The 12,386-nt window shown below is 47.4% G+C and overlaps 4 protein-coding genes across 4 annotated transcripts; 1 reads left to right on the top strand and 3 right to left on the bottom strand.

Annotated features, from left to right (window-relative positions):
* Positions 1-1,068: 1,068 nt before the first annotated feature.
* On the bottom strand, positions 1,069-2,040 carry BABINDRAFT_36586 (uncharacterized protein; the record flags this gene model as incomplete). The annotated part of the gene is made up of 1 exon (XM_019131776.1): positions 1,069-2,040. The coding sequence occupies one exon, from the start codon at positions 2,038-2,040 to the stop codon at positions 1,069-1,071; it is 972 nt and encodes a 323-aa protein (XP_018985146.1).
* A 4,582-nt stretch (positions 2,041-6,622) lies between these two features.
* Positions 6,623-8,960, bottom strand: BABINDRAFT_161506 (aspartate--tRNA ligase). Its single transcript, XM_019128845.1, has 2 exons — positions 8,707-8,960; positions 6,623-8,657 (listed from the first exon to the last, which is right to left on the bottom strand). Exons 1-2 carry the CDS (start codon positions 8,843-8,845, stop codon positions 6,733-6,735), a joined length of 2,064 nt encoding a protein of 687 aa, XP_018985147.1. The 5' UTR covers positions 8,846-8,960; the 3' UTR covers positions 6,623-6,732.
* A 958-nt stretch (positions 8,961-9,918) lies between these two features.
* On the bottom strand, positions 9,919-10,863 carry BABINDRAFT_36833 (WD40 repeat domain-containing protein; the record flags this gene model as incomplete). The annotated part of the gene is made up of 1 exon (XM_019131788.1): positions 9,919-10,863. The coding sequence occupies one exon, from the start codon at positions 10,861-10,863 to the stop codon at positions 9,919-9,921; it is 945 nt and encodes a 314-aa protein (XP_018985148.1).
* Positions 10,864-11,460: 597 nt separating this feature from the next.
* BABINDRAFT_13428 (uncharacterized protein) lies at positions 11,461-12,386 on the top strand (the record flags this gene model as incomplete). The annotated part of the gene is made up of 3 exons (XM_019127081.1): positions 11,461-11,475; positions 11,647-12,022; positions 12,069-12,386. 3 exons carry the CDS (start codon positions 11,461-11,463, stop codon positions 12,128-12,130), a joined length of 453 nt encoding a protein of 150 aa, XP_018985149.1. The 3' UTR covers positions 12,131-12,386.

A 12,386-nucleotide genomic window follows, 5' to 3' on the forward strand; every position in this document is an offset into this window, starting at 1 on the left:
GCTTGATGGTGGTCAAGTCGCTCAAATCAACCTTCACGAAGTGAACATCGATGTCCTTGTCCACCTTCTTGGCATCCTCGATCGCCTGGAGCGTGTTGGCTTCGTTTCTGGAAAAGATGTAGACCTTAGCACCGGTCGCACCCAAGAGCTTGACAACCTCGAATCCCACACCAGAGTTACCTCCAGTGACAATCACCACCTTACCGGCCAAAGACGGGTAGTCCTTTGGCAAGAACGCGGGGGCGGGTGGGCAGAAGTTTCTGGCCAGTTGGGTTATATCCGATAATCCTAAGAGCATATTGTATTGTTAGAGTAATTATGGTTTCAATTCACGAAAACAATAAGGGAGAGGACATTAATGAAGTAGGTGGAAGAGGGTGGCGAGCTAATTTATAGCACTGCGAGAGATGCATGTGCGCGTTTTTCGGAGTGGCAACGCATGAAATTTCGCCGTGATACAGGTTTACCATGTATGCATAGTGACAAAAGCTTGAATATTGTCGTTGGTAAAAACGGAAAATCAGGGTACAAGTGAAATTGCCTAATACCGATAACCCGAGAGTAATTAGGCTATGGAGTAATCCTGCAGGAACTAATATCGACCCAGCTTTAAAAACACTATTGAAAAACGTTGGTGTCACTACCTCACAAGTCTTGCCTAACAAATCATCGGTGCATTATGTTCATACCCCGCTCAGTGCCCCACCACGTAACAAGGATTAAGTCCCATAGTAGGTTTTGAGCCCTTGGCTCATATAGAGATGCGCATAATATTCATATCCACCGATAGGAAGGCCTCATGACAATCAGTGCCCATCATTATTAATCTGAAATTCGGACCCGCCACAATATGGGTATATGCTCTGGTGTCATCCTATACAGCTAGGTGTTGGCAATATACGTCTCCCTAATCGGAAGAAGCGATCTGCTAAAGTAAAGACCATCGAGTACACACGCTGTATGAACTTTGACCATTGGCATAGTCGTTGGATCATCGAAATTTCCCAATCATCTACAACATTGCAGCTAAAAAACAAGATTAACAATATATACAAAAAAGAAATCACGTTACAAATACTTGGCCGTCTCATCTTCCAAGTACTTGTAGAACTTCTCGCCGGTCTCGTTGCCAGCGGACTCGGCAACATCGGCTCTGATTCTACCGAATCTTCCCCACGGAATGATGTACTCACCGTTGTTGGCGGTGGACACGGCTGGCGACAAGGCGGCAAATAACTCAGAGTACGCACCGTTGATAGCAGGGAACAAAGTATACAGTAAGATTTTCTCGGTAAACGAGGACATGTGTCTCTGCAAGTTGGTCTTCAAGTTACCCGGATCGACCGAAATGGTGACAATCTTGGCAGCCTCCTTTGGGTTGTGCTTGGCCCACTGAGCGGCGGCGATCATCATTCCAGCCTTAGAATGTCCGTAGTTGCTCCATTCATCTGCAGTCAAGTCGTTCAAATTGTCCAAGTTGATACCGTGTTTCGGAGAAAGCGCGTGGGCAGAGGACGAAACCCAGACGATTCTGGATTCATTAGCGGTGTTAAACTTCTCTACCGTCTCGTACATCACAGGGGTCAAGAGCTTCTGCAATGCGAACGGACCGATAATGTTAGTCCCTAACTGTAACTCGTAGCCCTGAGCAGAGGTGGAACCCTTTGGTGGAATCATCACACCAGCATTGTGGATCACAAGATCCAATCTGGATTCACGTGCCAAAAACTCCTCGGCAGCAGGCTTGATGGTGGTCAAGTCGCTCAAATCAACCTTCACGAAGTGAACATCGATGTCCTTGTCCACCTTCTTGGCATCCTCGATCGCCTGGAGCGTGCTGGCTTCGCTCCTGGCAAAGATGTAGACCTTAGCACCGGTCGCACCCAAGAGCTTGACAACCTCGAATCCCACACCAGAGTTACCTCCAGTGACAATCACCACCTTATCAGCCAAAGACGGGTAGTCCTTTGGCAAGAGCGCAGGGGCGGGTGGAAAGAAGTTTCTAGCCATTTGGGCATAGTCTAATAATCCTAAAAGCATATTGTATTGGTGTTAGAGTAAGAGTGGGCTTAATTGATGGAAGCAATGAGGAAGAAATTAACGTGAAAGAAGCGGAAGAAGGTGGCGAGCTAATTTATAGCACTGTGAGAGATGCATATGCGCGTTTTTCAGGGGGGTGTATGAAATTTCGTCGCGAACAAGGCTTGCTCTATATGCACGTGACAAAAGTCTAATAGTAATAGGAACAGGAGAACTTAGGATGTAAGTAAAGCAGAGTAATTCTGGTAGTCCGATAAGTACTTAGTTGCAAAGCAGTCCTGCAGAACCTATTATCTACAGTCTTAAAAACGCTTTTAGCAATACACTACTGATACCGTATATCGTCAGGCTCGCTCCACAAATCATCGATGTATTATGTGTATACCCTGCTCGATGCCTCACTAAGTAACGAGGATTGAGATCAGGGTTGGGTCTTGGCCGTCTTGGCCGCCTAGGCCCTATCTAAACGTTCCACCAACCTCCGTTGCCTACACCATTACAAAGAACCAAATAAATAATATATATAGAAAAGAAATCACGTTACAAATACTTGGCCGTCTCATCTTCCAAGCACTTGTAGAACTTCTCGCCGATCTCGTCGCTTGCAGACTCGGCAACATCGGCTCTGCTTCTGCCAAACCTTCCCCACGGAATGATGTACTCACCGTTGTTGGCGGTGGACACGGCTGGCGACAAGGCGGCAAATAACTCAGAGTACGCACCGTTGATAGCAAGGAACAAGGTGTACGGCGGGGTTTTCTAAGCAAACAAGGAAGTGGAGCTCTTTGGCAGGCTCAACACATTTGAACTGCGAATTACAAGATACAATTTAGATTCTTGCGGCAAAAAAGTCTTTGAGGAAAGCCTGACGGCGGCCAAGTCGCTCAAATCAATCTTCACAAAGTGAACATCGATGCCCTTGTTCGCCTTCTTGGCATCCTCGATCGCCTGGAGCGTGCTGGCTTCGTTACTGGCAAAGATGTAGATCTTGGAACTGGCTGCACCCAAGAGCTTGACAATCTTGAAACCCACACTAGAGGTATCACCGATAATAATCACCACCTTACCGACCAAAGACGGGTAGTCTGTTGGTAAGAGCGAGAGTCAGAAATTTCGGGCTATCTCGGTCCAATCTGACAACCCCAAGAGCATTTTATATTAGTCCAACAGGGATAGTTTCAATTCACGGAACCGATAGCGAAGAAGAAGTTAATGGAGCCGGTGGAAGATAGTGGCGAGCTAGTTAAAGCGGCTAAGGGCGGAGTTCAAGGTGTATATCGTATTCCTGTTATACCCAAATGTTAATTTCCACCCGTTTATGAGGAGCCTACGTCAATAAACAAGAACCAGGTAATTTTCACAGGCAACCTGATATTTGTTTAATAACGCACCAGCCTTCATTCTCTGTCACATAAACTCCGAGGCAACTGCTTCCTTTTGCAAACTCAAAGCGCGGTAATACGTTTCATTTAACTCGTTTGGGACAATCTAGAGGTTTGAATCCTCTCTGGATTGCTTGGCAATCATAAGGGATGGTAAACTCTTGACGCCTGCGACGCCACTACCTCTAAGCCAAGAAAATAACCGAAAGGAGTGCAATATCTTGTCGTCAAGCCCAGAGGTACATTTGAGTTGTTATTATCACTGGGTTCACACTATAGTGTTTCGCACCTTACATCGAGGGTGCAAGAGATAGTTCATGTAAAATCAACACTCGTTCCCCGAGACTCTGAATGTGTAATTTTTTTCATGTATCTTTAGCCCTGAATGCTATCCGGGTTTCCGTCTTACTAGCTAGTGCTCATATCGCAACAAAATAACGCGAGTCACATTGATTGAATATCCTTATAGTTCCATCCATTATAATTAGACAGTTTGGCAGGCTCTGCTTCTCTGATGGTAACGCTAGAGGCTTATCTAACTAGGGCTTTAAGTTGAGTTACCAATCGGGTATTCCAGCTTCTCTGATTGGTTTGTGCAAATGGCCCGATCCTTATCAGCTGACCGTATAAGAGTCACTCACTTTTACTATCTAGGCATCATTTTAACCGACCTCCCGCTTAACTAAAAAGTCAATCCCTCAGTATATGTCATTCCAAACAGTGAATATAGCCATATACTACGCTGGTAGATAAATCATAGGCCAGTTCCCACGTCCTCCCATCTGCGCCCTCAATAGGCAAACCTGTACACTACGGGATACATCTTCTCGATTGGGCCTTGACCTGAGGCCAAGCCCGTGGTTCAACGGGATTTCCCCTGGCAGTCCCTAGGATTTATCGGACACAATAAAAAAAAAAGCTTTCCGTATTCTCAACCCTTCTCAGTCTCTGCCACCTGATAGCAAAGGTTAGAAAGCAGTTCCTAGGGCACCTGTCCTCCCAATATTCCGGATAGAGGTCATGCAGAATGCCACCTGAGTATAGGCCATTGTCGATGCGCTGAACAATGGGGCCTTACTTTGCATACCGTCAAGAAACGACACTTGAGTGCCATCTTTGAGAGTGTCTAATTTCATGCAGGCGTTAATAGTTGCAGGGGACAGGTACGTATTGTGCGTTCATGTACACGGCGGTGCATATCTATGAATCAATTTTAGGCGTGTAGACATTATGAAAGCAGAATCACCAGCTACTAATACTATACTAAAATTGTTGCGCCGTCAAATTTCTCTTCGTCTGGCGTTATAATCAAGGACCCAGGGGTATAGTCTTGACGAATAGACCCTGGTCGCACATTCTATTTTAGATAAAGCTAAACTAGTCTCACAGCCGCATATGTATTCTTCATTGGGAAGGATCCGTGAATCAGGATAACCAATCTGTTACCGAGAAGAAATGGTATCTTGTCCTGTTCTGAATTAAAGGTATGGCCTGATATCTTCAGGCGTGCTGTTCGACTAACTGTTATCTAAAATGGCCGTATTTGGTTTACCATACTATAAATCAAGAATCCTCGTGTATGGTTCCCTAATCTAGTCCTGGATCCATCTCCAGCATTTAAATGGGAGATTTTCGATTTGTAGATTCCCAGTACTGGCAGTTATCAAGTGATACGCCCTTGAATCCAGTGTGTAATTTCGGCAGTGATCTCGGTATGCTCAAGATATCTGGTTATTCCGCCTGATGGTAAATCCCGCATGTCCTGTTTTAATCTCTTTCCCCTTTGTCTGGAAATGTGAATGGTTCTCTATTCTAAATCCATTGAATTTGGGGGACTTGAATATTTTTAATTTTTGAGGCTATTTGAGGGAATCCCAAATTAAAACCATATAGAATTGTAGTATCTAAACCATCCTACAGCGACCTCAGACTAAAGGAACGGTGTTAAGCTATGAAATTTGTCTATGGAATACATCCTCTTAGCATTTTATACCAAGGTTAGATATTGATACCAAAGAAATCGCCCAAGTCTTGAGTACGAGCCGTATGCCATGACGTTCATTATGACATGTATCTAAAAACTGTTTTATCCGACAAATGTTATGTTTCAACAAGAAGTGCTAATGGGGGTGCGCATTAGATGAAAATGGGGATTTAATAGCCAATAAGGGGGGTTTAGAATGAAGCTACTAATAAGGAAAATCACATCCCTGGTTACCCCAACGCTATAATATACGAAATTGTTTCTTAATCCGTTCTCATTCCCCTCAATTCCATGAAGAGTTTCAAATAACAGAACTGGAAGAATAGTACCTGACATTAAGATCAAAAGTTTGGGAAGAGACCAAATCAGGGAACTAGAGGCGTCATTGAAGCACATTAGCACGTAACATACCAACCCACACTGTTTATCAACTTTGGCCAGAACCAAAGATTTACCCACAATAATCTTCAATAAGCTCTATGAAACTGATTTATTGCGAGATAGTCCATATCATGTCAGACTCCTGTGCATTTCGGTTGCGTTTATGAATAGTTTTCACTTCCGTCCTGGCTGTTATCTACATACCTCAAAATAAAATTCAGCCATACCCCTTCATACATATCTCTATTATTGAGATAATTCCCAAACTTACGTTTGCCATGCGTTGGGAATTTTGGTGAGCCCACCAACGTCTATCAAGACACCAGTCAATTAACCTTCTCGATGTACTTCCTGCTTTGACAGTTTCTAGGTAGGCCATTTACGATAGATATCGAGCAATCCTGAGACAGATCGAAGGAAATACCAAGATAGCATTAGAGTTTCTCCAATTTCCAAAAGCCAAAAGAGAAACAAGACTATCAGATATTAGATTTCGATGTGAAAATCCCCTAGAGAACCTCTGACTGATGGGAAAGAACCAGTTCATCGATTGGCACTACCCTCTTCATATGTTGCTATTAATTTCCCTCCTGATGAAACAAATACGAAAAGACACCCATTTATATACTCTAAGTGATCCCTTAAATCCTTCCACAAGTACTGCCTCATCAGATGAATACACCGTTTGGAGGCATATAATATTCAGGATTCCACGCTAGCGACAGGTTCTAGAACTGGCGCTATATAGACGCTACCCATATCCAGGGCCAGGGTTATGGTTCTAAGAGTGTCCCCTCATTAAAGGAAGCTTCTCTTCGTACGCTCTATGATATGAATACCTGGTCTATAAAACACCTGTTCTCTATATAGTAGTAAAACACCTATACCGTCTTTACCGCCCTTCGATGGGCTCTATATACAATAAGACGGATCATCTATGCGCATCTAAGCCTTACTCTTCGAAACGTGGTAGTGCTTTAAGACAGCATCACTCACTGTAGCAGGACTCCCGACGACAGCATCTCCGCCAGCCATGGTCTTAGGGAAGGCGACAACATCGCGGATGCTCGAACTACCAATCAACATGGCACACATACGGTCGAACCCGATGGCCAAACCGGCATGCGGGGGACAGCCGAGCGACAACGCATGCAACAAGTGTCCAAAAAGGCGGTCGGGGTTTTCTATGCGGAGGATTTCCTGGAAGATGTAGCGCTGGAGTTCCGAGTCGTGGACTCTGCGGGACCCGCCGCCCAACTCAACCCCGTTGACAACCAAGTCGTAGTGCTCGCCGCGTACGCGGAGCGGATCCGTCGCGAGAAGGCTATAGTCATCGGGGTGGGCCATAGTGAAAGGGTGGTGGGTAGAGCAGAACTGATCGTAGAGGTATGCGGGGTAGCCATTTGTGACGTCGCCATCGATGGGACTGAAGAGCGGGAAGTTCACCACCCAGCAGGCCACAAAAATTTCCAGGTGTGAGACTTTATCGGACTCGTTCCCAATTGCAGGTAGGTCGTCGCGTGCCACTATTTCACGCTGCCACTTTTCCGGGTATGCGGCAATAGCAATCTGCCTAAACCTCCCAAGCGGTGTAGGGTTTTCGTAGCTCACCTCAGCCCTTGTGCTCCCCGCAATGATATCACCTGGCTGCAACCGCAACTTTTCGTGCAACTCTGCTATCATCTCCGGCTTAAACTCCACTATTTCACTAAACGCAGAGGTCCACGACGTGGCATCGGTTGCACTCTTGATCGGAATCACACGTGGTTGACGCGCCTTGTACTGCAAAGGATCGTTCAACGTCTTGTCAAAAACACACTTCTGACTGGCATCAAAAGCCTGGCGCAACACACAAACCTCGAAGACGGTGAACTCTTCAGGGACATTTTTAACCGTGGCGTAGCGGGACAAGTTATCAAAGGTGAGACTCGAGCGCAAGTCGGGCTTGTCGATCCCATACTTTGCCAAGGCGTCGTTGTAGGTTAATTGGGGGAAGGGTGTACCCTCCTGATGGGCGGTCATTTGGAAGTCGCCCACAGGTACGTAGAAGCGTAACGCGCGTACGTCACGCCACACACGCGCCACGAGTTTTTCGACCGCGCGTTGCACGTCGTGTGCACCCGCGAACGCCATCTCCAAGTCGATTTGTGTGAACTCTGGCTGTCTGTCCGCGCGCAAGTCCTCGTCGCGGAAACATTTGGCTATCTGGAAGTACCGGTGGACCCCGCTCGCCATAAGAAGCTGTTTGTACTGCTGTGGCGATTGGGGGAGCGCGTAGAACTGATCGTGCTTGCGCGTGGGCACGAGGAACTCACGCGCTCCCTCAGGTGTGGACTTGAATAAGAGCGGAGTCTCTACCTCCGTAAACCCATGCGCGGTCAACTCCGCGCGTGCAGCATATGACGCGGCTGCGCGTGCCTTGAGCGCGCGCTGGTAGAACGGGAGCCGGAGCTGGAGGTAGCGGTACTGCGGCGGGATGAGTTCCGGCTTGCCGCGGCACGAGTCCAACTGCGCAGCTGTCTCGGCCGCACGGTTAAGTGTCTGATAGCCCGTCACCACCAAGTCCCAAGAAGAGCCCTCAGTGCTCTCGGACAGCTTCGCGCGCCGCCTCTGGACGGTCCCGGTAATGCACACTGCATCCTCCATGCGTGTTTCGCGGCGCAACTGGGCCACCACCGCGTTGTTTTTGCACAAAAACTGGTTAAGTTCACCGTTGATGTCTCTAATTTCGCCGAAAACCAAGTTTTTAGAGATCTTGAGCGGCTTCTTGTCAATCCAGCCATGCAACGTGACGGACTGCTGTGACGCGAGCAATGCCGCGAGCTGTGTCGACACCTGGGCGACCGTGTGGGTCTGCGCCGGAAACGTAACTGGATGATTAGTAACGAAAAACGGAGGATTGGCGATTGGGAGACTTACACTTCGGGAGGGTTTCTGCACTCAGTGGTAAGGGTATAGTGGGTTTGAAGAAGGTGGGTCTGGAAGAGAGAGGCCTGACCGCGTGCACCTCTACGGTGCGTGTAATGGCCGCTCGAAACAGAAATCTCACCGATAGCATATTAGGAGCACGCGATGGAAGTGAGTGAGACGTGGAGCAACAGAAGGATGGAGATTGATCTGGCGTGACTGAAAAAAAAAAGGTTTTGCGTGCGTGCATAGAAAGAAACAGAACGCGGTGAGCAGCGATTGCAGGATATATCACGGCTGTCAAGGCTTGGTGAAATATAGGAATATCACTGCAATAAAGCACTCTAAAGTGAGGGAATCTTGGGAGAGGAGAAAAAGGGAGGGAAAGGGTAATTGAGCAAGAGAAGAGATCAGATTTTTACCTTTTATATCGGAAGGTTCGGCGACGGTAGCAAAACGAGACGTTTGACATACTATGACATTTGTAGCATAATAATTATCACAGTGATTTATAATACTTGCCACAGAGATTTATCTACCATTGCGTATAGGTGTTGGTATCTGAACCTGTCTGCATTAGCACATAGAGAATGAGGTAAATACGCGGTTTTCTCGGGTGAATTCGTAGACTATTGTAATCTTTGCTATATACATTCAATATACAAGCACAACGCCAAACAGAGTTCTACATTCGTCTCAGCGGTATGTAAGGGGGAATTTTACTATTAAAGACGTTGTAGAGCCAACTAGCTCTAGAGGGCATGGAAAGACCGCAGTTATGTATGCAAGTACAGGCCCTGGACATGCTGCGTATTTACTGTCAAGCCAGGTGTTCGCTGTCAAGTCAGGTATCCAGAGTTTCAACCAGATACACTTCACATGAAAGTATCCATCCTTGAAAAATTTTAGCAGATGCCATCACGTTCTAGTATCCGGGAGAGTCAAAAGTGACTTTCGTGCCAGAGACATCGTGTAGCAACCAACCCAGACACTCACCATTAAAACTTTATAGACAGTAAAATATTAAATGGCATGAGGATAACTAGGGACTGTATATACAAGGTGTGAAGATGACCGGTACATGTTAATACATGGCGTCACGAGAACAACGGTAATAACTGGCCTCTGGATGACTATCGTAAACATATTAAAATGAAGAAATAGCACCGTATGACGAATAAATACCAATATATGATATCAAACACGGCACTCGGTCGAGAAACCTCACTTCGTCCCCTCCACAAGATCCCACACGTGTACATCACCCTTAAGCGAGCAGCTTATTAACACTGTGCCCTGATCCCAAACATCCACCTCCAACACAGGGGAGGATCCCGTATTCAACAACCCCACTATGACCTTACTCTGCATGTCCCAGAGATGGATCTGGCCATCCTCGGCACCAGAAACCACCATGGGACGCATCAGCAGTGTGACGAAACGCGTGCCACAGTTGTATTTCTCAAAGAGCGGTCGCAGGCCGCGGTACGTCTTGGCAACCTTGTTGTGCGTGTAGTCCCATAAGCGCACACAGCCGTCAAAGGTGCTGGCAAGCACGTAGCGGCCGTTGGGAGAGAAGCGGACGTAGCTCGCAGGGAACGAACTGTCGCCACGGTCGTAAATAAGCGTCTTCAAGCACTGGCCCAGGTCCGCGTCGAAAAGACGGATCATGCCGTCGTACGAAGAGCTCGCAATGATGGTACCGTCCCAACTCATGTCAATGCTGGAGATCGCCTCGGAATGTGCCGAGAGCGTCTTGAGACACTTACCGCGTGCAATATCCCAGATGCGAATCGCCTCGTCCGCGGAGCCCGAGATGAGCAAGTTTCCACGCGGGTTGAACAGGAGACATGTTACATGGTACGTATGGCCACGGAGCACCTTGAGACACGTGCCGTGCTCGACGCGCCAGAGGCGGATGGTCATGTCGTCCGCGCACGATGCGAGATGCGCAGAATCGGGCGCCCAGCAGAGGTCCGAGACACCGCGCGTGTGGCCCACGAGCGCGCGTACAAGCCGGCCGTGGCGTGCATCATAGATGCGCACGAGTTTGTCCGCGGATGCTACCGCGAACATGTGCCCGTCGGGGCTGAGCTTTGCAATGGAGGCGGAGGGGACGGAGATACTATATCGGAGTCCATAAGGAGTTTTCTCTGAGGAAGTATCCATATGATCCACTGTAGGGGCTTCACTGGAATTCACTTCGTCCCCGGAAATATTCACTGCCTTCTCCAGAGAACCCACGGACTCTTTAGTACCATTCGGAACAGAAATCGTGGTGGGAATCGCCAAAACGGACATTGTACCGTCTTGCTCTGTGGTTCTAGATAGTTTTCAACTCGATGTGCGGATAAAGAGCGAATGCGAATATTGGGACTGGAATTGCCTTCTGTAAAAGCTTTGGTGTGGCTGATGAAGTGTATCTAAACACAGTGGTCACCAGAGACGAGAAGCGACAGGGGTCTGATCGGTGGTTCTGGTTCAGCGGTCGTTATACCGTGGAATTGTTTCGATCACAGTGACGTTTAGTTTTAAACGGAGGTGTATCAATAGCCTTCTATTATCGTCCACAAAAGCCGCCGTGCAAGCCATTTGATTACTTGCCGAATCTTATCAGCAAAACATTAACCCCAAAATTCTCAAGGGAGTGCGCGCACCAGCCAGCGCCACTGACCTTCCTCATATATATCTGTAGCATGCGAATAGAATAAGGCCACTATCTCAAACCCGTCCTAACTAAAATTTACCCAATGGTACGTATATTCCATGTTTTCCCGACATGTATGAGATGAATAATTTGGATTACAAAGCAGAAGGCTGGATAAAGCCACCGATTGAGCTTGTTTAGTTCCATGCATCACTACACCGTTGCACTTCATTGCACCCTATTTTGCTTTCCTTCCGTGCCACATCTCTGATCCGTACCGCTTCACCTACTAACCGACTATCCAGTCTTTGAGAATCATCCCAGAAAATAACCAGCACGCACAGGTCGACTCCGTGCGCTTCGGTGACGCCGCGCCGTCTGCGCCAGCGTTGCAAGATATCCTTAGGGCCGAACAGGGCCCATTGTCCATTGCATCCCAGCTCAACAATAGACACCCTTTGGAGGCGAGAATCGCCAATTGGGAAAAGACCCAGCACGACGCCAAGTTGGAGCAGTATAGACGGATTTTCGGTGCCGGTGAGCCGATAAAGCGCACCATGGAGTTGCAAATCGTTGAAAACACAGACTTCAAGCCGCAGTTATTGGGTGGCTCCTCCAATCTCCACAGGGATATCCTCTTGGGCAAAGACACCTCCATCGACTGGGAGGACGTCTACACCGGTATGTTTATTCTTTTTACACCCCTACTCGGTACTAACACATACAGGGAGCGAGTTCAGCAACATTGGGGGGTTCCACACCGAGATGGAGAGAAAGGTGGGTATCTAAGTATAATACACGGATTTGACGAGGAAGGTGTAAGCAGGATGGAGAACAGATTTGGATACCAGATCTGTATTGATATAGACTGACTCTGTAGAAACAATCCTGGTATGCTCATCAGTTACACTTGTTTTGGTTTAGCTTATGAGGACATTGGGAGAAGTTAAAAGTCTGAATTATGCGACTAACTTATGTGAAAACTAATTGGGTCAATAAACTCCGTGTTGCTGAACCTCGCGGTGAAAAGAACCTTCGCCAGGTG

The sequence above is a fragment of the Babjeviella inositovora genome, assembly GCF_001661335.1.
Source record: "Babjeviella inositovora NRRL Y-12698 unplaced genomic scaffold BABINscaffold_6, whole genome shotgun sequence".
Taxonomy (NCBI): Eukaryota; Fungi; Ascomycota; class Pichiomycetes; order Serinales; genus Babjeviella; species Babjeviella inositovora.